General features: G+C 43.5%; 1 protein-coding gene across 4 annotated transcripts in view; it reads right to left on the bottom strand.

The window, feature by feature from the left end:
* ppil6 (peptidylprolyl isomerase (cyclophilin)-like 6) overlaps positions 1–25789 on the bottom strand; it is a 65620-nt gene that overhangs the window by 8955 nt on the left and 30876 nt on the right. For 3 of the 4 annotated variants that reach the window (XM_072552242.1, XM_072552216.1, XM_072552234.1), the window contains 5 exons: positions 6665–6760; positions 3004–3192; positions 1745–1807; positions 698–845; positions 385–441 (listed from right to left, as the gene is read on the bottom strand). In XM_072552242.1, coding sequence (XP_072408343.1) covers positions 385–441; positions 698–845; positions 1745–1807; positions 3004–3192; positions 6665–6733 — 526 coding nt within the window. In that variant the 5' untranslated portion in view covers positions 6734–6760. Of the gene's footprint in view, positions 1–384; positions 442–697; positions 846–1744; positions 1808–3003; positions 3193–6664; positions 6761–7639; positions 7724–25789 lie in introns of those variants that run through there. The other variant, XM_072552225.1, reaches the window with a different exon arrangement.

Below are 25789 nucleotides of genomic sequence, written 5' to 3'. Positions count from 1 at the left end.
AGGTCACCCCTCATCCTCCAACGCTCCAGGGAAAACAGCCCCAGCCTATTCGGCCTGTCCTGTAGCTCAAATCCCTGGCAATATCCTGGTAAATCTTTTTTGAACCCTTTTAAGTTTCACAACATTCCTCTGATAAGAGGGAGACCAGAATTGCACACAATATTCCAAAAGGGGCCTAACTAATGTCTTATACAGCCTGTACTATAAATACTTCTCCCTGAGCAGCGAGAATCCAAAACTCTCCACTTATCTGTACTCCATGTAGTGACATATGTCTCCCTTACTGGCAGGGATAGTCACTATACAAATATTATAGATAACATCCCACATCACACTCTGTAATAATGCTTCCACTATAAAACGTTCTTGATGTTTTCTTTTTACCTTCAAATGTTTCTCCATAAATAGATAGTCCACCATCTCCTCTACCTTTGAAAATGTCTATGGTTTTGGGAAGAAAATATCAGAATAGAAGTCAGAACTTATAAACAGAAAAGGATAGAGTTTAAATAATTCTACTCCAAATATCATAATTGTGATTAGTGTATGGTACAATTTGCTGCTATCATACTTCTGGAATTAATTTTACTCATGCCATAGATGAGACATGTGACATGTGGCTGCTTATCCTGGCTACTTTAACATGTGCAGATTTATGGTGCTTGGTGGAAAAAAACGAGTAGCTTTTGGTTCTCACCTCCTCCTTGAATCCAGGTACTCTTCACCAGCCTATGAAATATACTTCCTTGGTAAGACAGCCGAATGTTTGTAGGTGAGAAACGTACCTCTCCTGTGCAAAGTGCCTCAAAATTTCTACACGTCTTTGGACAGACATCTGTAAAAAGCTATCAATGTATAATCAATTAGTATCAGTACTCTGTTTACTGACTTTATAACTGCAATTACGAATATGTTTTTCTCTCTGCAAGAAATAAAGAATTGCGTTCACATAATGCATTTCATGACTTCAATATGTCCATTTGAGAAGCCAGACAGAACCTCAAATTCAAAAGCAAAAACAGAAGTTGCTGGAAAAGCTCAGCAGGTCTGGCAGTGTCTGTGAAGAGAACTCAGAGTTAATGTTTTGGGTCCGGTGACCCTTTCTCAGAACTGGAACCGAAACATTAAGTCTGATTTCTCTCCACAGATTTTGCCCGAACTGCTGAGCTTTTCCAGCAACTTCTGTTTTTGTTTCTGATTTACAGCATCCGCAGTTGTTTTGATTTTTTTTTAGAACCTCAATTTAGAGCTTCATCAGAAAGACAAAATCTCTGACAATGCAGTGTTCCCTCAGTTTTAGCCTCGTTCATTTGCTCAAGTCTCTGAAATGTGACCTTAAAGCCTTGATGTTTTGAATCACATCCAATATCAAGATCTTCATGACCTGAACCATGGAGACCGTGAAGCGAGCTGGTTAATATTAAGATAAATGATCACACTGACACAATACTGAGAGCATTACATTTTGACCTGGCATTGCTGCCTTTATTCAGTGACCTTTATTGAAATGATTATCTATACATGGGATAGGTTCAAGCTCAGCAGCAATGGTTTCAGGTTACGCAACCTGTCAACACCTTATACACTTTGATTGTGAAGGATGGACATCTGATTGTTGCTCTCATTCCTGTGGAACTATACTCTAGGAGGATCACGACCTTCAAAATACGAGAGATAATGAGGGTGGATGTATATCTGAAGCTAGGGAGAGGACTAGGTAACAACCTTTCACTACATTCCTTACCTCAAATAATAATCTCCCAATAGGTTTCTGATCAATGGAAATGTCCATGTAAACAAATGTATGCTGCAGAAAATAGAGACAAAACATTAGACTAGTTGAATTGCCCTACGTTGAAGAAGATAACCAAGAGTTTGGCAAAGAACAATTTGGCCTGTTGTAGAAGTGATCATTATCAGTGAAACATATGGAGAGATAATCTAAAGGATAACTCAAACTGATTGCTGCCACATCAAAATGTCTGCAGCATTAAGATGGATTGAAAACCAGATAAGAAGCTGTTTGTTTGAAGTAATTGAAACAACAAAAAGTGATTGTCATTCTTGCAGCCAAGAATTGGTATAACTAATAGAACAGAACTGTGTTAGGTTTATCACAGGAGTCACACAGCTCTGAGAAGCCCCCCAATGCAGGCAGTTGAGGCTTTGAAATGGAAGACATTTCAAGAAAATAGGATTAGGAATGAACAATGAAAAATGCAAATCCTGGAACTCTGGTAGGGAAAGAGGAAATGTATTGGAAAGGTAAACTACATGGACAACATTTGACTGCGATCTCAGTTAACGACCCTAGCACAAAGGTTTAATTTTGTCTTTTAGACGCTAATCGACCCAAATTACATATTCAATAGTTTTTAATTCCATGCCCTGGAAGGAATTTAGATGTTTTCTTGAAATCATAGGAATAAGAGTAGATCATTCAGCCCCTCAAGCCTGTTCAATGAGATCATGATTGATCTGTGGTCTAACTCTATATCTCTTAATAACTTTGCTTAACAAAATTTATCTTAAATTTAAATTACTAACATATCCTGCATCCGCTGCCAATTGTGAAACTGAGTTCCAAACATCTAACACCTTTTGTATCAAAGTGCTTCATAACATCTCAGGATCCTGAACAGTCTGGCCCCAATTCTCAGATGATGCTCCTTAGTTCCAGAATCCCCAACTAATGGAAACAGTTTATCTATCTTGTCTTTTCCTGTTAATATCTCAAAGACTTTGATCAGATTACTCCAAAACTTCTAAATTGTAGAGAAAAACAGGCCTAAGAGAATGTTAAGGTCTCTCCTGTTGCCTCTCTACTTCTGGGATTTAAACAGCATCAAACCTAACAGAATCATTCATATTGAGTAGATTTTGGTCCTCTTTTATTTTTATCATTCTGATTTTTTTTCAATCTTCAGCCATGAATGGGATGGCCACTGCGGAGAGGGGTTTGCTCTGTGTGTCCTGGTGGTATAAAGAAAGATTGATATTTACCTGAATGTTCTTTAGGTAATCAGAGTAAAAATCTTCAGCTATAGCATCATACAGAGCTTTCGGTCTGAAATCTACGTAGCCAAATTCATTTTCTGCCCACTTGAGGAAATCTTTCTCATCTCCAATAAGCTGGCCATTGATAAAGCACATGACATGGGAGGAGAAGCCCCATATGTCACCTTTGAGCTCCTGTAAAACAAGAACTGCTGTCTTTAAGTTCTGAAAATATGATATACTCATTGTTAGATCGGCACCACCTTCATCAACTCTTAATTTGATTACAGATAAACAATTATTCAATGCTTGAATGTGCACTAATGCACATTTCTCTTGTCATTTTGAGTATCAAGTCATCTAATTGAAGCAATGTACAGAGCATAAATTCTCAGAGCAGAGAAGGCCATGCAACCTATTGTATAGTCTCATTCTTCACAGAGTCACTCTACCAGATATCAGTCAGAAACAGATCATCCTATTTCACATACTTCTGCTCCCACACTTTTCCTTCCCTTCCCATGACCATGATAGGACCTCCCTTGTCCTCATCTTCCACCACACTAGACTCTGCCCTTCAGTGGACTTTGCTCCAGTGTGATGCTATCACGAAAACACCTTCGACTGTCAGATTTCTAAAGTAGAGTCAAAAAGTGTGGCGCTGGAAAAGCACAACCGGTCACGCAGCATCCGAGGAGGAGGAGAGCCAACATGTCGGGCATAAACTCTTCATCAGGAATGGGGGGGAAGAACCCCAGAGGGCTGAAAGATAAATGGGAGTGGGGTGGGGATGGGGGGTGGGGGAGGGGGGGGGGGGCAGGTTGCTTGGAAGACAATAGGTAGATGAAGGTAGGGTTTATGGTGATGGGTCAGAGCGGAGGGTAGAGATTTCTAAAGTAACCAGTTACTGTAACATCCTCGTCCACTCCTCAGTAACCGTCAGTACTACCTCCCTTTCCTACAGCACTGTTCTGTGAAAGCACAGGAGACATACCACCCATCCTTTTATCTTTTTCTCTTCAAGACATCGGGAACTCCCTCCGATGCAGAACCCTGATCTTTTCCTACTTCTTTCAAATTGGTATATTATATTTGCTGCTCACATAGTGGTCTCCTTTGTGGTTTGTTAAATGTCTTATTAATGGCACAACTCACCCATATTTTCTTTTTTCTCTTGTTAATCTTCTTTTGTATTTTGGTTTCATTACCACTTTATCTGGCCTTGCAACATAAAATCTTTATCTTTCAACCTCTCCTGTTCTGACCCACTCAGAGACCTCCCCTTTGATTTTCTTGGCCCTTGCTTCCATCCTTGCACTTGCTTAAATCTATTATATTTTAACTTTTCCTATTTAGAAACTTTCACTCAGATGAACAAATATGAATTTAAAGACATTTGTGCATTTACTCCTATTTAATTTTACTATTACAGTTTTAAAAAATTAATTCATGTAATGTTTGTGCTGCTGGCTAGGCTAGCATTTATTTCCCATCCCTAAAAGAGTCAAGCACATTGCTGAGAGTCTGGAGTCACACGTAGGCCACACCAGGTAGGGACAGCAGTTTCCTTCCCTGAAGGACATCAGTGGACCAGATGGGTTTTTTTCCCTGACAATTGACAATCGTTTCATGGTCATCATTAGACTCTTAATTGCAGATTTTTCTTAAATTTAAATTCCACCATCTATCATGGTGGGTTTTGAACCCAGGTCCCCAGAACATTACCTGGGTCTCTGGATTAATAAACTAGATTTCATACCAGGCCATTTGCCAAGCAGGGAAGTTGAGGACATTTAAATTCAATTAATTAAGTCTGTACTTGAAAAATATATATGCAATGATGGCCATGGGATAACTGGACTGTTTTGAAACCCATTCAGTTTTAAATAAAAACTCCATTCTATCCAGGCCTTTAAATATTCAGAAAGATTTAATTAGATCTCCCCTCATCTTTTTAAACTCCATTGAATTCAGATCAAGAATCCTCAACCGCTCCTCATATGACAAGCCCTTCATTCCTGGGATCATTGTCGTAAACATCCTCTGGACCCCCTCCAATGCCAGAACATCCTTCATGATGAAGGGCTTTTGCCTGAAACGTCGACTCTCCTGCACTTCAGATGCTGCCTGACCTGCTGTGCTTTTCTAGCACCACAGTCACAACTCTGATCTCCAGCATCTGCAATCCTCACTTTCACCTAGTTGATTTCAACTATCCTTCCTTAGATACAGGGCCCAAAACTGGTTACAATATTCCAAATCTGGTCTGACCCAGAGCCTTATAGTCTTAGCAGTATATCCCTGCTCTTATATTCTAAGCATTTTGAAATGAATGCTACATTGCATTTGCTTTCCTGTCAACTGAATTTGAATCTGAAACTTCAGAGACTCCTGAACTAAGACTCCTAAGTCCCTTTGTGCTCCGAAGCCTTTCCCCATTTAGAAAATAGTCTGTGCCTCAATTCTTTCTCACACCTTCCTACATTGTATGCCATCTGCCACTTTCTGCCCACTCTCCTAGCCTGTCCAAGTCATTCTGCAGCCTCTCCGCTTTCTTAACATTACCTGCCCCTCCACCTACTTGGTGTCATCTGCAATCTTAGCTACAATTCCCTCAGTTCCTTCATCCAGATCATTAATATATAACGTGCGTAGCTATGGTCCCAACACTGACCCCTGTGAAACTCCACTAGTCACTGGCTGCCATCCTGAAAAAGACCTCTGTATCCCCACTCTCTGCCTTCTGCCAGTCAGTCAATTCTCTATCCATGCCAGTACCTTGCCCCAAACACATTGGTTCTTATCGTATTTAGCAGCCTCCTGTGCGGCACCTTCTCAAAGGCCTTCAGGAAATCCAAATTGATCACATCCACTAACTCTCCTTTGTCTAACTTACCTACTACCACCTCGAAGAATTTCAACAGATTTATCAGGCATGAGCTCCTCTTGATGAAGCCATGCTAACTTAGTCCTATCCACATACTTCCAAGTACTCTGCAAACTCATACTCATCCTTAATAATGGACTTTAAATCTTACCAGTGACTGATGTCAGGTTTCCCAGCCTCTTGTTTCCTGTCTTCTGTTTCCTTCATTTTCTAGTCCTCTGGGACCCTCCCTGATTCTAATGGTTCCTGAAAAATCACCACTAATGCTTCCAAAATCTCCTCAGCTATCTCCTTCAGAACTCTGGAGTGTAATCTACCTGGCCTGGGTGATTTATCCACCTTCAGACCTTTCAGCTTCCCCAGCATCATATAGTGGGATGGCCACTACACTCCCCTCTGCCTCTGCCCCCGCACCCCCCGACTCTTGTAGTTCTGGTATGCTGTTGGTGTCTTCCACATATTGAAAACTGATGTAAAGTACCTATTCAGTTCCCCTGCCATTTCTTTATTCTCCATTACTGCTTCTCTAGCCTCATTTCTCAGTGGGCCAATGTCCACTGTTGTCCCTTTCTCATCTTTTAGATACCTGAAAACAACTTGCAATTTTCTTTTATACTTTTAGCTAGCTTATCTTCATATTTTAACTTCTGTCCCCTATTGCCTTGTTTTTAAAGGCGTCCTAACCCTCTGGCTGCCCACTAATCTTCATCACATTGTATACCTCATCACACATTACCAACTCTAGAATTCCCTGCTTTCTTGTTGGCTCTAGATAAATACCTTCTTTTTCTGAGTTAAGTACATATCCCAGGCAAATTCCAGAAGTGGGCATATGACTGGCTCAGCCATATGGGAAGGATATGTCCGTTTCAGCTCCTATAAGAAGGAAAGATTTTCTTAAAATTTGTCTTGTCCATCAGTCTTTCTTCCCACAATGAGAAGAGTGCCATATTCTCAGATGTGAATGTTTTAATTAAATTAACTTAAATTAACTTATAGGGAAAAATTGTTTACATTCACATAACCTCCTAAGATTAGTTTTGAACTGCCCCTTATGCACCCTCAAATCAAATGAAATGCAACCTCTTCTCATAATCTAAGTAAAGCAAAAAATAACTGCAGATGTTGGAAATCTGAGACAAAAACAGAAATTGCAGGAGAAACTCAGCAGGTCAGGCAGCATCTACAGAGAGAGAAAAGCAGAGTTAATACTTTGAATCCAGTGATCTTTTATCAGAACTGATATGTTATGATTTCACACATAAATCATAATTTGTCACTTACCCAAAGTAATTCTGGTTATCCCAGACCAGAGTGCCAATTAGTGTTACAATCTGGTTTGGGAGAAATAACCTTTATTTTTAAAGTAGACAAAAGTAAGATCGAAGGGCTTACTAAAACAATAAAGTCACAATATTCCACAGTTTTGAACAAACAACTATACTTTACAAGTTAGAACAGTAATACAATCTACAACTTAATCCAAACATCCAGAATTAACATGTGGCAAATAGAAATATCTTACTGTGAATGGACACCCCACAGTGCACATCAAATATCAAATTTGACCAAGAAAGATGTCACAGATTACTCAGTAACACCCCTCCAGACATTAATGGCCCAATGTGTCATCAAATCTTAGTAAACTTCACAAGAGATTACAATTCTTCATTTTGCTTATCTGGCTTTGAAAGAGTTCTCAAGAGCTATCCATTATTAACCGCCTCAGCATGTATCCCTGCTTCAGTTGATCACCTTCATTTCCTGGGTTCACACTCCCCTGGACTTTAAAAACTGCACTCCATATTTATTCACTGACAACGCCAGCTTTCGTTAATGGCTATCTCACAGAGTCTCTGACCCAGACTGTGTACTTTAATTGTGTTTTCAGCAACACAAATCAGCAGTTCGTTTGCACAAGGAGATCACTCCCTTTTTCCTTAGACATCCCTGAGCTGCAGTTACAGAGAGCAGTTCAACTGTTTTCGATTTTGCACTGGATCCTCAATGATACAGGCTCGCCTGCAGTGAAGCTAAACATCAGCACCTTAACATAAAGAAACCATTTCTCTCTGTCTCTGTGTTCCACAGTTCAATGACCTTAGTCCTTGCCTGCAATCTTTCGAATTCCTCTTCTATGAGTTATTGAGTGACCCATTAAAAACCTTAGAACAAGCACGGCCTCTATCTGAGGTACAATTGAATGGTGCCACTTAGGAACTCTAAAGCTCAGTTTCCCCTGAATGTTACTGCCCACAAATAATGTGGACTTGCTTAATAGGAAGGAGCTAGATAAAACGTGGGAACTTCATCACAATGCACTGTGTAGCCTCAAAGACCAATGTGTCCTGAATGGGTGGGGGAGGGATGCACAAAACGTAATGGTCTTTCAAAGTGAGATCTGACCAGAACTTTTAGAAATAAATGAACCTCTAACCCTTTGTATTACAGATTCACTGAGATATAATTTGACCTTGCATTCTTTTTTTTAAGCTACTTTTTGTCATTGTTCAAGAACGAATAACAATTTTAGCAGCACGGTGGCTCAGTGGTTAGCACTGCTGCCTCAGTGTCAGGGACCTGGGTTTGATTCCAGCCTCAGGTGACTGCGTGCAGTTTGGACATCCACTCCATGTCTGCATGCATTTCCTTTGAGTGCTCAGGTTTCCTCCCACAGTTCAAAGATATCCAGGCTAGCTGGATTAGCCATTGGAAATGCAGAGTTACAGAGGTGGGATGGAGGATTGGATGTCTGTTGTGATGCTCTTTAGAGGGTCAGTATGGACTCAATGGGTAGGATGGCCTGTTTTCCCCATTGTAGGGATTCTATGAATTTTTATACATCATATGAACATAAAAACAAGACACAAGAGTAGGCCATTCAGCCTTTTAAGCCAACTTCACCATTTGATGAGATCACGGTTTATCTAATTTTAACTTTAATTCCACACTCCTGCATTTCCTGATCAACTTTCATTGTCTTGATAACCAAGACCTATCTATCTCTGTCCTAAAACTATTTAAGGATTTAATATCCTTTTCCTTTTGAAGGAGGAATTTTCAAAAACTCTGAACCTTCTGAGGAAATGAAAAGTTTTCCTCAACTCTGTTTTAAATGGGCATCCCCTTATTTTTTAAACCCTAGTTCTAGATTCCTCCCAAATGGAAACACCTTTTCCACATCCACCTAGACAAGTCTCCTCAGGATCTTAGATGTTTCAATTAAGTCACCTCTGACTCCTGCAAACTCCAAAGAATGCAAGTCCAGCCTGTCTGTTCTTTCTTCATTCCAGGTATCAGTCTAGTGAACCATCTCTGAATTGCTTATAATACATTAACTTCTTGCTGTATGGTGACCAGTACTACACATAGTACTCTAGGTATGATCTCACCAATGTCCTACACAACTGAACCTCTTTAATCCAATTCCTCTCACAATAAACCAATAAACATTCTATTGGCTTTCCGTCTGCTCCTCTACAGTTCCCAGCTACTCATCATTTATCTTGATTCAGACTAGAGTGGATAACCTCACACTTTCCAGAGGTAAAGGACACTATCACTATGCCACAATACCCTCCAACTAGTCTGTCTTCCAACTCTTAACCAATTCCCCACCTATATTAGCAGATGTTCACAATCCCACATCATAAATGTTTAACAGCTTCTTGTATGAAACGCTATTGGACGCCTTCCAGAATCTCATACAAATAAATCACTTAATTATTTTAATCACATCCTCAAACATTCATCTTTACAAATCCATGTTAATTGAATCCCATCAGCTCATGTATAAATGTTCAATCACTCCCTTCCAAACAAAAGCTGCATATAACCACCTCCTACCCCCACTATAACAAATGTTAGTTTACTGTGATATCTTAGTTACCCTCTACTATTATTCTTAAACAATGGAGTTACTTTGGCAATTTCCAATCCAGGAGAAGGATTTCTGAATCAAATGACTTTTGGAAGATAATTTCTAGAACACTTGTAATTTCTCACTTTTTAAATATCCTGAGCTGCGAATCATATGATCTTGATGTTGCATCTATCTGTAGCTTCCTTATTTTTCCACAATGTGTTTTAAAATTTACACTAAAACTAATAAGTTCCTCCTCTTGATTCAGTTTCTATTTTTTGAACATTACTGTAACCTTAGTTTTCACAGTAGAACAGATTTGGTGAAGTGCAGTGCTGGAAAAAGCACACCAGGTCAAGCAGCAACTGAGGAGCGAGAGTTGATGTTTCGGGCTTAACCCTTCATCAGGACTCTCCAGCCACTTTTTATCGCCTCTGACTTTCCAGCATCTGCACTCCTCACTATCTCAGAGTAAGAACAGAAACTAGTACAAAGAAAATCTTGAGCAAACCTGTCATTTTGCAATTTTAAATTATAATATTTGGATACAATATAATATCCAACATAATATTGGATCACAATAAACACCAGGAATGAAGTCTTCCACGTGTATTTGATATTAGTAAGTTAGTCAAATAGCAACATTTACAGCATCTAATGAAGGACAAACATGTGGCAGGTAGGTCAGAGCATAGGTGCTTTGCTGCAGTAGAGGGACACAATCTAATTCTAAGAAAACATCATTTTTCAGTTGTTTCTACTCGAATGTGGGCATTAGAACTTAGAACGGAAAAATGATACTAGCATGACACACTTTACAGTAAGTAAACTTGACTTAGTCAGAATGTCATGGCAATTTTAAATGATCAAATTCCCAATTCAACAAATTTTAGAAACATTGTTGTGAATCATTGTGGGGCATTTTATCATGATAAAGATACAAGGAATCTGAATTGTTTTAATATAAATTTTATTTCTAAAGTTTGAGAATTCACATATCAAAAGTAGAAATTAAGCATTGCCTTTCACAGGTCACTTAAATATGTGAGGTCAGAAATAAGGTTTCAAGGTCGCCAAAGTTCTCCGGCAAGCTGCAAGGTGGTTTGAAGTGTTTCTACTTCAACACCAGAAGCATCTGGAATAAGTTGGATGAACTTGCAGCATGGGTTGGTACCTGAGACTTCGATGTTGTGGCCATTTCGGAAACATGGATAGAGCAGTGACAGGAATGGTTGTTGCAGGTTCCAGGGTTTAGATGTTTCAGTAAGAACAGGGAAGGTGGTAAAAGAGGGAAAGGTGTGGCATTCTTAGTCAAGGACAGTATTACGGTGGCAGAAAGGATGTTTGAGGACTCGTCTACTGAGATAGTATGGGCTGAGGTTAGAAACAGGAAAGGAGAGGTCATACTGATGGGAGCTTTCTATAGGCCTCTGAATAGTTCCAGAGATGTAGAGGAAAGGACAGCAAAGATGATTCTGGATAGGAGCGAGATTAACAGGGTAATTGTTAGGTGAGACTTCAACTTTCCAAATATTGACTGGAAATGCTACAGTTCAAGTACTTTAGATGGGTCAGTTTTTGACTAATGTGTGTAGGAGGGTTTCCTGACACAGTATGTAGACAGGCAAACAAGAAGCAAGGCCACATTGGATTTGATACTGGGTAATGAACCTGGCCAGGTGTTAGATTTGGAGTAGGTGAGCACTTTGGTGATAGTAACTACAATTCGGTTACGTTTACTTTAGTGATGGAAAGGGATAGGTATACACTGCAGGGCAAGAGTTATAGCTGGGGGAAAAGGCAATTATGATGTGATTAGGCAAGATTTAGGATGCGTAGGATGAGGAAGGAAACTGCAAGGGATGGGTACAATTGAAATTTGGAGCTTATTCAAGGAACAGCTATTGCTTGTCCTTGATAAGTATGCACCTGTCGGGCAGGGGGGAACTGGTCAAGGGAGGGAGCCATGGTTTACTAAAGAAGTTGAATCTCTTGTCAAAGGGAAGAAGGAGGCTTATGTAAGAATGAGATGTGAAGGCTCAGTTTGGGTGCTTGACAGCTACAAGTTAGCCAGGAAAGACCTAAAAAGAGCCAGGAGGGGGCATGAGAAGTCGTTGGTAGATAGGATCAAAGAAAACCCTGAAGATGTCTATAGGTATGTCAGAAATAAAAGAATGACTAGAGTAAGATTATGGCCAATCAAGGACCGTAGTAGGAAGTTGTGTGTGGAGTCCATGGAGATAGGAAAGGCATGAAATGAATATTTTTCATCAGTATCTGCACTGGAAAAAGACAATGTTATCGAGGAGAATACTGAGATACAGGCTACTAGACTAGACAGGATTGAGGTTCACAAGGAGGAGGTATTAACAATTCTGGAAAGTGTGAAAATAGTTAAGACCCCTGTGCCAGTTGGGATTTATCCTCTGATTCTCTGGGAAGCCAGAAAGGAGACTGCAAAGTCTTTGGCTTTGATCTTTATGTTGTCATTGTCTACAGGAATGGTGCCAGAAGACTGGAGGATAGTAAATATTGTTCCCTTGTTCAAGAAGGGGAGTAGAAACAACTCTGGTAATTATACACCAGTGAGCCTTACTTTGGTTGTGAATAAGTGTTGGAAGGGTTATAAGAGATAGGATTTATAATCATCTATAAAGGAATAATTTGATTGGGGATAGTCAACACAGTTTTGTGAAGGGTAGGTAGTGCCTCACAAACCTTACTGAGTTCTTTGAGAAGGTGACCAAACAGGTGAATAAGGGTAAAGCGGTTGATGTGGTGTATATGGATTTCAGTAAGACATTTGATAAGGTTCCCCATAGTAGGCTATTGCAGAAAATACAGAGGCATGGGATTGAGGGGGGTTTGGATCAGAAATTAGCTAGCTGAAAAAAGACAGAGGGTGGCGATTAAAGGGAAATGTTCATCCTGGAGTCCAGGATGGTGTACTGCAAGGATCTATTTTGGATCCACTGTTATTTGTCATTTTTATAAATGACTGGATAAGGATGTAGAAGGATGGGTTAGTAAGTTTGTAGATGACATGAAGGTCAGTGGAGTTGTGGATAGTGCCAAAGGATGTTGCAGGTTACAGAAGGACATAGATAAGCTGCAGAGCTGGGCTGAGAGGTGGCAAATGGAGTTTAATGTGGAAAAGTGTGAGGTGATTCACTTTGATGGAGCAACAGGAATACAGAATATTAGGCTGATGGTAAGATTCTTGGTAGTGTAGATGAGCAGAGAGATCTCAGTGTCTATGTACATAGATCCCTGAAAGTTGCCACCCAGGTTGATAGGGTTGTTAAGAAAGCATACAGTGTGTTAGCTTTTACTGGTAGTGGGATTGAGTTTCGGAGCCATGAGGTCATGCTGCAGCTGTACAAATGTCTGGTGTGCTCACACTTGAAGTAATGCGTACAGTTCTGGTCGCCGCATGAAAGGAAGGAAAGTTTGGTAAAGGTTCAGAGGAGATTTACTAGGATGTTGCCTGGTGTGGAGGGAAGGTCTTATGAGAAAAGGTTGAGGGACTTGAGGCTGTTTTTGTTCGAGAGAAGAAGGTTGAGAGGTAACTTAATTGAGACATATAAGATGATCAGAGGGTTAGATAGGGTGGACAGTGAGAGACCTTTTCCTCAGGTGGCGATAGCTAGCACGAGGAGACATAGCTTTAAATTGATGGCTGATAGATATAGGACAGATGTCAGAGGTAGCTTCTTTACTCAGAGAGTAGTAAGGGCGTGGAACGCCTTGCCTGAGACAGTAATAGACTCACCAACCTTAAGGGCATTTAAATGGTCATTAGATAAATATACAGATGAAAATGGGACAGAATGGGACAGTACGTTAGGTGGGGTTCAGATTGGTTTCACAGGTCGGAGCAACAACAAGGGCCAAAAGGTCTGTGCTGCACTATAATGTTCTATGTTCTATGTGTACTGATTCCTTGAATTGTTCTTGTTTAGCAAAATCTAAGTACGTAATAGTCAGACTTCACAAAACAAACCCTTCAGGGTCAATATCTAATTAATATGCAGTTATCCATTATGATAGTAAGAGGAGAACTACAAATTTAGCCTGAGTACCCAAGATCAAAAGAGAAAAAATGTTTTCTCTCTAGCTGTTAATATTTAACATATAAAACACTCTGAATCTTAAAATCTAGATGAAGAATGTAAATTCCTCATGGTTTATGTTACCACATTAGCTCTCTGAATCTGCCTCTTTCATTTAACAATTACCTAACTCACTAGAATATGCGACACTGTTAAGGACAGAAGGTTATCATAGAAAGTCACAGTTACATAGTTCAGCTAGAGGCATTGCAGAGAAAAAGGAGGCAAAAGGATAAGGTAAGATTGAGGTCACTTGACATAAGATGGCTAGGGTAAACAAGCTATCTCTTATCAAATTATTTATAATCTTCCTAGGTTCACCTATTGTTTTTTTCTCTCTAGAAATGCAAACTTGAACCAGTTTCTATGTTTATGACCTTTTGAGGGAATTTATTTAACATTATTATTATCGTGTGACATGTTTATGCAACAGGTTCCAAGTTTTTAAATTGTGCGTATCCCTAGTTTTTGAACTAGTTATCAATCTGAACAATTTATTTATTGAGATTTTATCAATTTCCTTTATAATTTTGAATGTTTTATGAGGTTGCTTTAAGTCCTTTAATGTTTATCAAGATTTAAGTTCTTGAGATGTGGCAACATATATCCGCTGCCCTGTTCCAATGGGATTGTCACTAGTGCCAGGCAGTCAGACTCTAAGCTTTTGTGTGCAAACTCCATCACTATTTCGATTTATACTTCTCTAACACCAGCCTTGCTCTTGTAGTTAAAAGTAGTAGCTTAATTCAAAACTATTCAGTAAAAAAACTCTTTGATCACCTGTACAGCCAATAAGACTGTATGAAATCTTGAATCTTTGAGGAGTCCCACAACCTCTAAGTGAAAGGGTGGAAACATGCTGGATTACTGTCTGTCAACAAATATGCACTTTCCTGGAAAATGATCAAGGATTAATATATGGGAACTTTGAGCAAGTTTATAATTAAACAGTTATCATTTAGTGAGGACACAACACAATTTTACCGTGTCACCAACACAAAACATTCACAATTAATCATTTGTGATGTCAGAGCAAAACCACGTTGAACCACAGGCCTGACACAGCAACCTTTTCCAAACATCCAGGCATATGATGACTCAGCCAATAACATCAACTTTTTTCCAACTCTTGACAGAAGTCTTTAAACTCAACTTTTAAGTTTAAAAGGTGAACCCGAGTTATAAATGTAGCGTTAGATGTTGCTTAGTCAAACATTGACTCAGAAGCACTTGTTTTTAAGAACTGCTTTGCCCTACAGTACTGCTGAATGAAGCAATTACTGTGCTATTTTCTATGTGCCAAAATTATTACTGGCAAAATGTTACATTTGGTGCACACAACATGGTAAATTAAAGATCTTAGGAGTTATGCTGTTAGTCTCATAAATTCTGCCCATTGACATCACAGAGTCATAGAAAGGTACAGCACAAAAACAGACCCTTTGGTCCAAATCGTCCATGCCAACCAGACATCCTAAATTCATCTAGTCCCATGTTCCAGCACTTTGCCCATATCCCTCCAAAACCCTTTTAAATGTTTTAATCGTACCAGCCTCCACCACTTCCTCTGGCAGCTCATTCCATACACGCACTACCCTCCATGAAAACGTTGCCACTCAGGTCCCTTTCCACTCTTACCCTAAACCTATGCCCATTAGAAACATTAATAGAGTTCTTGCTCATAATCTCAAAAGATGTTGCTGACTGAAAAGTAGATATCAATAATACGGACATAGAATCACAGAAGTACAGAAGAAGGCCCTTGACCATCATGTCTGCACCAGCTCTTCAAACGAGCATCATTACCTCATGCCAATCTCCTGCTGTTTCCTCCATATCCTTGCACACTATTTCTATCCAAACAACTAACCAATGCCCTCTTGAATATCATATGAAGGTGGTATATTCCACACCCTAACTACTTATCTTTGCTCATATCACTCTCGTTTCTTTTGCACATCCCTTTAAATCTGTACCTTGTTCTTGCTTTTATTAGCAGGAACAGCTTGTTCTTATCAACTCTATCCAGCCCACGCACAAACCTCTATCAAATCACCTCTCAGACTTCTTCTCTCTAAGTAATACAGTTCCAACTTCTTCAGTCTATCCTTGTAACTGAACGTTTTTATCCCTGGAACCATTCTTGTAAATCATTTCTGCACTTTCTCCAATGCATTCATATCCTTCCTATAATAGGATGCCTATAACTGTACACAACAAACCAGCTAGAAGGAAGTGAGGACTGCAGATGTTGGAGATCAGAGTCGAGAGTGTGGTGCTGGAAACACACAGCAGGTCAAGCAGCATCCGAGGAGCAGGAGAATTGATGTTTCGGGCATAAGCGTCAATTCTCCTCCTCCTTGGATGCTGCCTGACCTGCTGTGCTTTTCTAGCACCACACTCTCAATAATAAACCAGCTGAAGTCTAACAATTGTCTTGTACGAGTTCAACATTACCACCTTACTCTTGTACCCTATGCCCCTATTAATAAAGCTGAGAACAATGTCTGCTCCATCACCAAACCCTAACCACTCGATGCCTGGAGGAAGAATGCCTCATCTTTCACCTTGGAACCCTGCAACCACATGGGATTAATGTGGATTTCACCAGATTCCTCATTTCCCCTCCCCCCCCACCTTATCCCAATCCCAAGCCTTGTACTTGGCACCGCCCTCTTGATCTGTCCATCATCTTTCCCATCTATCCATTCCACCCTCCTCTCCAACCTATCACCTTCTCCCCATCTTCATTTACCTATTGCATTTTCAGCTACCTTCCCCCAGCCCCACCCCCTCCCATTTATAAGCATCTGCAGTCCTCACTTCCTCCTGCTTTAATAAACTGCCTTTAGCCTGTTCCAGCGTCCAATGAGATCGTGGCTGAGCTGTGGCTTAATTCCATATTCCCCATATCTCGTAATGCTTTTGCTTAACAGAATGCTATCTATATCAGATTTAAAATTAATAACTGATCCAATGTTCACTAAAGTTTGTAAAAGAGAGTTCAAAACATCTACCACCCTTTGTGCACCCTTGAAGTGCTTCCTAACATCTCTCTTGAACCGCATTGCCCTAATTCTCAGACTATGTCCCCTAGTTCTAGAATGCCCAACCAGTGGAAACAGTTCATCTTTATCTACCCGACTTTACCTGTTAATATCTTGAAGACTTTAATCAGATCTCTCCTTAACCTTCTAAGTTTTAGAGAAAACAGGCCTAATTTGTATACTCTCTCCTCACACCTTAACGCCTGAAGTTCAGGTAAACCTACATTGTACTCCCTCAATAGCCAATATATATTTTTTAAGATGTGGTGTCCAGATCTGCTCACTGTGAGGCCCAAGTGGTTTTGTATATTGCAGCATAACTCCTGCAGTTATACTCCAGTCCTCTAGGTATGAAGATCAGCTTTTCACCAGCTTTCTTGATTATTTTCTGCACCTGTTTGTGGCATTTTAAACATCCATGTAACCTAAATTCCATATCTGTTTGAACATGCATTGTATTTAACTTCATACCATCTCAAAAGCACAATGATCTATCATGTTAAGGGCAAAATGGATAACCTCACACTTTATTACATTTTTGCCCATTCACCTAGTCTATCAATATCCTTTTGTAATTTTATGCTATTGTCTAAATTGCTGTCTAACTTTGGGCATTAGCAAATATGGATATATAATTTCCTATGCTATTATCCAAGTTGTTAATAAATATGTGAATAATCGAGGCCCTAACACAGATTCCTGTGGGACATTACTGACCACATCCTGTTAGTTTGAGAACCTACCCAATATCCCTACTTTCTGTCACCGACCACTCAACCAATTTTCCAGCCATGTCAGGAATTTTTTTTTATTTCAAAAAATATACTTTATTCATAAAATAATTTGATAGTCTGTACAGTTGGTCATGCCATACATACGTAAACCTTTGCATACTGAGATCAGAATTTATCATTCATATATACAGGTCTGTACGTTTATCAATCAAATATCCGTATATTTAGCTGAGGCGTCAGCGGAGCTCAAATGACTGCGTGGGCGCCCTGTTCTTCTTAGGCAGGCAGATGTTACACGGTGGTCTTTCCCCACCGCACCTTGGCGGCAGCTGCCCCAAGCTTCAACGTGTCCCTCAACACGTGGGCCTTGACCTTGGAATGTGCCAGTCTGCAACACTCAGTTGGGGTCAACTCCTTCAGCTGGAAGATCAACAGGTTTCAGACCGCCCAGAGAGTGTCCTTCATCAAGTTGATGATCCTCCAGGCACAGTTGATGTTCGTCTCGGTGTGCGTCCCAGGGAACAGACCGTAGAGCACGGAGTCCCACATCACGGCGCTGCTCAGGACGAACCTCGACAAACACCACTGCATTCCTCTCCAGACTTCTTCTGCATAGGCACATTCCAGAAGGAGGTGTGTGACAGTCCCATCCTCCCCCGCAGCCGCTTCGAGGGCAGCGTGTGGTGCGGCTGAGAGTCCGGGCGTGCATAAAGGATCTCACAGACAGAGTCCTTCTCACCACCAGCCAAGCCATGTCTTGGTGCTTGTTGGAAAGCTCTGGCGATGAGGCGTTCTGCCAAATCGCTTTGACAGTCTGCTCAGGGAACCGCTTGATAGGATCCGCCCTCTCCTTTTCCCGAAGGGTCTCAAGGACACTACATGCTGACCACTTCCTGATGGACTTGTGGTCAAAGGTGTTTTTCTTCATAAACTTCTCCATGAACGACAGGTGATACGGAACGGTCCAACTACTTGGAGCGTTCCGTGGCAGCGGGGCCAGGCCCATCCTTCGCAACGCCAGGGACAGGTAGAACCTCAGTACGTAGTGACACTTGGTGTTTGCGTACCAAGGATCCATGCACAGCTTAATGCAGCCACACACAAAGGTGGCCATCAGGGTGAGGGTGGCATTGGGTTTTTTTTTCCCCCGTTGTCCAGATCTTTGTACAGCGAGTCCCTTTGGACCCGGTCGATCTTTGACCTCCATATAAACTGGAAGATGGCCCAGGTGACTGCAGCAGCACAGGTTCTGGGAATAGGCCAGACCTGTGCCACGTATAATAGCAATGACAGTGCCTCACACCTGATGACCAGGTTTTTTCCTGCAATGGAGAGCTACTGTAGCTTCCATCTGCCCAGTTTCTGCCTCACTTTGCTGATACGCTCCTCCCAAGACTTGGCGCACGCCCTAACCCCCCCAAACCAAATATCCAGCATCTTCAGGTGGTCAGTCCTGACAGCGAAGGGGATTGAGGATTGGTCAGCCCAGTTCCTGAAGAGCATGGTCTTGCTCTTGCCTCGGTTTACCTTGGCCCCTGAGGCCCGTTCAAACTGGTCACATATGCACATGAATCTGCGCACAGACAGCGGATCTGAGCAGAAAATGGCGACGTCATCCATGTACAGGGAGGCCTGCAGGCCCCCGCTGCCAGGAATAGTCACCCCTCTCAGGCTTGCATCCTTCCTGATGGACTCGGCAAATGGCTCTATGCAGCACACAAACAAGGCAGGAGAGAGAGGGCAGCCCTGCCTGACTCCAGATCTGACTGGGAAGCTATCTGATTCCCACCCATTGATTGAGACTGCACTGACAATGTTGGAGTAGAGCAGTCTGATCCAATTGCACATTCCCTCCCCAAAGCCCATTTTGGAGGGAACATCTCTCATATACCTGTGTGATATCCTGTCAAAGGCTTTCTCCTGGTCCAGGCTGATCAGGCAGGTGCCCAACCCTTTGTCCTGCACGTAGGCGATCGTACCCTGAGGAGTGCGAGACTCTCAGCGATCTTCCTGCCTGGTACAGCACAGGTTTGGTCAGAGTGAGTCACCGACTCCGGAGCAGACCTGACCTGGTTGGCGATTACCTTTGACAGAATTTTGTAATCCGCATTCAACAGTGAGATTGGTCTCCAATTTTTGAGTTCCTCCCTCTCCCTCTTCCGCTTGTAGATGAGGGTGATGATACCTTTCCTCATGGATTCACTCATGGAACCTGCCCAAAGCATACTGACATACACCTCCAGCAGGTCCCGGCCGATCAAGTCCAACAGAGCAGAATAGAGCTCGACCGGTAAGCCATCGCTTCCGGGACTTTTATTCTTTTCAAAGGACTCGAGGGCCTTGGTCAGCTCATGCAGAGATAGCGGCTGGTCCAGCCTCTCGCATGTTCTGTCATCTAAGACCTCCGTGATAGAGGACAGGAACGACTGGGAGGCCACGCGTCGGTCGGCTTCGCATCATACAGACTGGCATAGAAGGATTTACTGATCCTCATGACATCAGCCTGAGATGACGTTATGGAGCCATCTTCTTCCTTCAGGCTGTTGAGCATGGAGCTCTCTTTGTGCACCTTCAGGAAGAAGAAACGTGAGCACGTCTCAACCTGCTCCACCGAGCGGACCCTGGATCGGAAGATTATCTTGGAGGCCTCTAAGGCAAAGAGTGAGGCTTGCTGGCCCTTCACCTCCTTGAGGTCCTCCGTGACATCGACCCCCATCGTCTGCAGTAGGAGCAGGTTCTGCATACTTTCCTGGAGCTGGGACAGTTTTCCCCGCCTCTCTCTCGCCTCCTGAACACCTTTGAGGATGAAGAACCTCTTGATGTTCCCTTTTACTGTTCCCACCAGTCCGCTGGGGACTCAAACAGGGGCTTCACGGTTCTCCAACCTGCGTAGTCCCTCTTGAGCTCCTTAATGTTTCCCGGGGTCAACAGCTTTGTGTTCAGCTTCCACGTTCCCTTACCAGCCCGCTGCTCATCCTGTAGGTGACAGTCGGCCAGCAGGAGGCAGTGGTCAGAGAAGAACACCGGCTTGATGTCAGTGGATCTGATCGAGAGCGTTCGGGACACAAACAGGTAATCTATCCTTGAGTGGATAAACTCGTCTGCTCGTGAGCAGATGTATCTACGCTGCGCTCCTTCTGCAGGGGTGCTGAAGATGTCATGCAGCTTGACATCTTTTACTGTGCCCATCAGGGCTCTGGACGTGGCGTCCAGTTTACTGTCCCCCCGCAGGACTGTCCATCTGCATCAATGATACAGTTGAAGTCTCCAGCCAGAATGACCGGCCTGGACGTAGCCAGCAACAGTGGAAGCTGCTGCAGGACGGCCAACCGTTCACTCTTACCCACTGGGGCGTACACATTAATCAGTCTCAGGGGAGCATTCCTGTACATGATGTCGGTGACGAGGAGGCACCTGCCCACCACCTCTTTAACATCAGAGATGGTGAAGTTGCCTCCTCACAACAGGATACCTAGGCCAGAGGTGCGGCTATCGTTGCCCCCCCAACCAAACTGATGGCCCATGGGCCCACAAGCTCGACCATCTCCTGTAGCTGCTGAGTGCGGTATCCCACACTCCTGCAGAAACAGGTCGTCGGCTTTAACGTTGGCCAGGAAGGCCATCGTAGATACACATCGCGTAGCCGATTTGATGCTACACACATTGATGCTGGCAATTTTTAACCCCATTTTAACAGTTTACAAGGTTAACAGTGTCCCTCTGGGGTAGCTGTGTGCATCCCCGTGGTGACAGCAAACTGCTGGACCTTCCCAGGGCTGAGGTAGCTGTCTGGCTCCACTCTGGAGCCATTTCCTCACTCTGGTGTCTTCGGTTCGGACCCAGGGTCAGCACCGTCCAGTTCTCCATTTGACAGCAGGGCTGTCACAGGACCGCTGCTCCCAGTTACCTGGAGCTGTGGGCCGGTGGGTACCTCTTGGTTCTCATCGGGTGGGGGGAAGCCTTTACCCATCTCCTCAGAGGGATCGTCTTTTCCTGCATGGGCGGTGCTGCCCTCCTTTCTCCCCACGGTGCTCTGTCTCTTCCTCTGGTGATGACCCTCCTTGTGCCTGTCCTCACCGTCGGAAGAGCTGCCTGTATCCTCGTCGTGTAGGTGTCGCTTCCCCCTTCTCTGGGTGGCTTTCGGGCCTTTGAGAGGTTTCCTCTTCCTGCTTTTGACAGTAATCCAATCCTCTGCTTCCTTTGTTCCCTCTTCTTCCATTTCCTCCGTCTGTCTTGAAGGAGCTTGGATCAGCTGCTGCATCTCCCCGCTGTCTGCCGTCTGCTCTGCTACAGCCTGCCCTTCCTTCTGGGTGCCTCCAGACACCGTTCCCGTGCTGTTTTGTGGTACCTTGCTAGTCTTAGGCGGTCCACGGCTCGTGTTGCCACCTCGGGCCATATGTGCGTAGGTGGCGGCCCCTCGTGTTGGGCAGGCCTTGTACATGTGGCCCACCTCTCCGCACAGATTACAGTTCTTGGCCTCCTTGCATTCCTTGGTCAGGTGGCCTTCCTGCTTGCAGTTTCGGCAGACGGTCACCTTACAATGCGCCGCCATGTGGCCTGACCTCCCGCAGGTTCGGCACACTTTCGGCTGCCCTGCGTATGTCAGGTAGCCTCTGCTTCCTCCGACGGTAAAGCTGGAGGGTGGGTGGAGGATGTTCCCACTGACATCGATCCTCAGGATTACCCTGACCTGTCGTTTGCTGGTCCACATTCCGAAAGGATCGACCACATCGGTACTCCCTCCCTCGACCTGGACGTATCTTCTCAAGAAGGTCAGGACATCTGCTGCTGGGACGTGAGGGTTGTACATCTGGATTGTTTTTTTTAAATTTCAAAATATACTTTATTCATGTAAATAAATCTCTGGTACTTGTACAATTTTCCATGGTGTTCATAGTTATATACATTGCATGTCTTAGCATTACAAAGAACAAATTGAATTAATCGAATTCACAGTTATCCTATTGACAGTTACCTTTATTAACTATCCAGTCTCTTGGTATTTGGCTGTGGCTTCAGCGGAACCCACCTACCGAGTGGGTGCCCTGTTATATGAAAGCAAATAAAACTTCTTTAACCCCTAGTTTATGGGGTTACCATTGTCCATTTGACTGTCCTGTCTCTGGGGTAGCTTGTCTACATCCCCATGGTAAGCACGAACTGCTGGACCTTCGCTGGGCTGAGGTAGCTATCCAGCTTCTCACTGGGGTCATTTACCCGCTCTGGTGTCATTGAGCCAAGGCAAGGGTCCTCCCTGTCCAGTTCTGTGTCTGACAATGGGACTGTCAGAGGATCACAGCTCTCGGTTGCCTGTAGTTGTGGGGCAGTGGGTACCTCCTGGTTCTCACTGGGTGGAGGGTGGACTTTGGGGGGTCCGTTGTTTCCTGGTTGGGAGGAAATGCCCTCCTCTTTACCGACAGCGCTCTGTCTCTTCTTCTGGTGGTGATGGCCTTCTTTGCGTCCATCTTCCCCCTCCGAAGAGCTGGCCATCCCTCCCTCGTGCAGCTGTCTTTTCCCCTTTTGCTGGGAGGCTTTGGGAGCCTGGCAAGATTTCCTCTTCCTGTTTTTAACAGGTATCCACTCCTCTGCCTACTTGATTACCTCCTCCTCCATTTCTTCCATCTGCCCGGCTAGAGCTAGGATCAGCTGCTGTGTCTCTCCGCTGGCTGCCGCCTCCTCCACTCCAGCCTGTTCTTCTTTCTGGGTGCCACCAGACTCCGTTTCCCTGCTGTCCGGGTGGACCTTACTGGTCTTTGGGGGTCCACGGGTCACATTGCCACCTCCCGCCATCTGTGCGTAAGTGGGGGCCCCCCGTCTTGGGCAGGTCTTATACATATGGCCCGCCTCTCCGCACAGGTTGCAGCTCTTTTCTTCCTGACAGTCCTTAGTCAAGTGACCCTCCTGTTTGCAGTTCCTGCAGATGGTCACTTTGCAATCCGCCGCCACGTGTCCCGACTTCCCGCAGGTTCGGCACACTTTCGGCTGCCCTGCATATGTCAGGTAGCCTCTGCTCCCTCCAATTGTGAAGCTCGAGGGTGGATGGAGGTTGTTCCCAATATCATCAGCCCTCACAGTTACCCTGACCTGCCGCTTACTGGTCCAGATCCCAAAGGGGTCGATCACATCAGTGGCTTCTCCCTCAACTTGGACGTACCTTCCCAGGAAGGTCAGGACATCAGCCACTGGAACGTAAGGGTTGTACATATGGATTGTAACAACCCGACTCCTCAAACCCACAACATTCCGGTAAAATCTTCTTAACAAACACTGTCCGACCGACTGGTATATGCTCCTCCACCTTCTTCACAGTCACCCTGACTGTGTTGCGAATGCCCTGGCCTGGGCTTCGAGCGGCTGCTGAGGCCATAGCTCTGATGTTGTTTGGTACCTGAATTGGCATTAGGCCGAAGCCAGCATGAAGATCCACCAAGAGCAGATCAGCACAACCAAACAATCCTCCAATGTCCAATCACAATCCAGCGATGATCTCCAGCAGCTCTGACGACTCGCAACACGATCCCCATGGTAAACAACATCCATTCTCCTGTCCACCATCTTTGTCATGTAGAGTCATAGAGATGTACAGCACGGAAACAGACCCTTCAGTCCAACTCATCCATGCCGACCAGGTATCCCAACCCAATCTTGTCCCACTTGCCAGCACCCGGCCCATATCCCTCCAAACCCTTCCTATTCATCGACCCATGCAAATGCCTTTTAAATGTTGCTATTGTAGCAGCCTCAATCACTTCCTCTGGCAACTCATTCCGTACACGTACCACCTTCTGAGTGAAAAAGTTGCCCCTTAGGTCCCTTTTGAATCTTTCCCCTCTCACCCTACACCTATGCCCTATAGTCCTGGACTCCCCCAACCCAGGGAAAAGACTTTGTCTATTTATCCTTTCCATGCCCCTCATAAATAAGGTCACCCCTCAGCATCTGACGCTACAGGAAAACAGCCCTGGCCTAATCAACTTCTCTCTTTAGCTCAAATCTTCCAACCCTGGCAATATCCTTGTAAATCTTTTCTGAACCCTTTCAAGTTTCACAACATCTTTCCAATAGGAAGGAGACCAGAATTGCACGCAATATTCCAACAGTGGCCGAACTAATGTCCTGTACAGCTGTAACATGACCTCCCAGCTCCTGCACTCAATACTCTGACCAATAAAGGGAAGCATACCAAATGCTTTTTTCACTATCCTATCTACCTGCGACTCCACTTTCAATGAGCTATGAACCTGCACTCCAAGGTCTCTTCGTTCAGCAACACTCCCTAGGACCTTACCATTTCGTGTATAAGTCCTGCTAAGATTTGCTTTCCCAAAATGCAGCACCTCACATTTATCTAAATTAAACTCCATCTGCCACTTCTCAGCCTATTTGCCCATCTGATCAAGATCCACTACATCACCAGTTTTGGTGTCATCTGCAAACATACAACCTATACCTCTTGTGCTCACATCCAAATCATTTATATAAATGTTGAAAAGTAGTGGACCCAGCACCGATCCTTGTGGCACTCCACTGGTCACAGGCCTCCAGTCTGAAGATCAACCCTCCACCACCACCCTCTGTCTTCTACCTTTGAGCAAGTTCTGTATTCAAATGGCAAGTTCTCCCTGTATTCCATGAGATCTAACCTTGCTCACTAGTCTCCCACAGGGAACCTTGTCGAACGCCTTACTGAAGTCCATATAGTTCACATCTACTGCTCTGCACTCATCAATCCTCTTTGTTACTTCTTCAAGAACCTCAATTTCTTTAGTCATCCAGCATTCCCTATACCTACCAGCCTTTCCTTTCACCCTAACAGGAATATACTTTCTCTGGACTCTCATTATTTCATTTTTGAAGCCTTCCCATTTTCAAGCTGTCCCTTCACCTACAAACATCTGCACCAAAGCAGCTTTTGAAAGTTCTTGCCTAATACCATCAAAATTAGCCTTTCTCCAATTTAGAACTTCAACTTTTAGATCTGGTCTATCCTTTTCCATCACTATTTAAAATCTAATAGAATTATGGTCACTGGCCCCAAAGTGCTCCCCCACTGACACCTCAGGTGAACATCTGCCGCCAATCAGCTTTTGAAAGTTCTTACCTAATACCGTCAAAATTGGCCTTCCTCCAATTTAGAACTTCAACTTTTA

This window comes from Chiloscyllium punctatum, chromosome 3 (genome assembly GCF_047496795.1).
Source record: "Chiloscyllium punctatum isolate Juve2018m chromosome 3, sChiPun1.3, whole genome shotgun sequence".
NCBI lineage: Eukaryota > Metazoa > Chordata > Chondrichthyes > Orectolobiformes > Hemiscylliidae > Chiloscyllium > Chiloscyllium punctatum.
The sequence above is the reverse complement of the archived record's forward strand: the minus strand, read 5'-3'. Positions and strand labels throughout refer to the sequence as shown.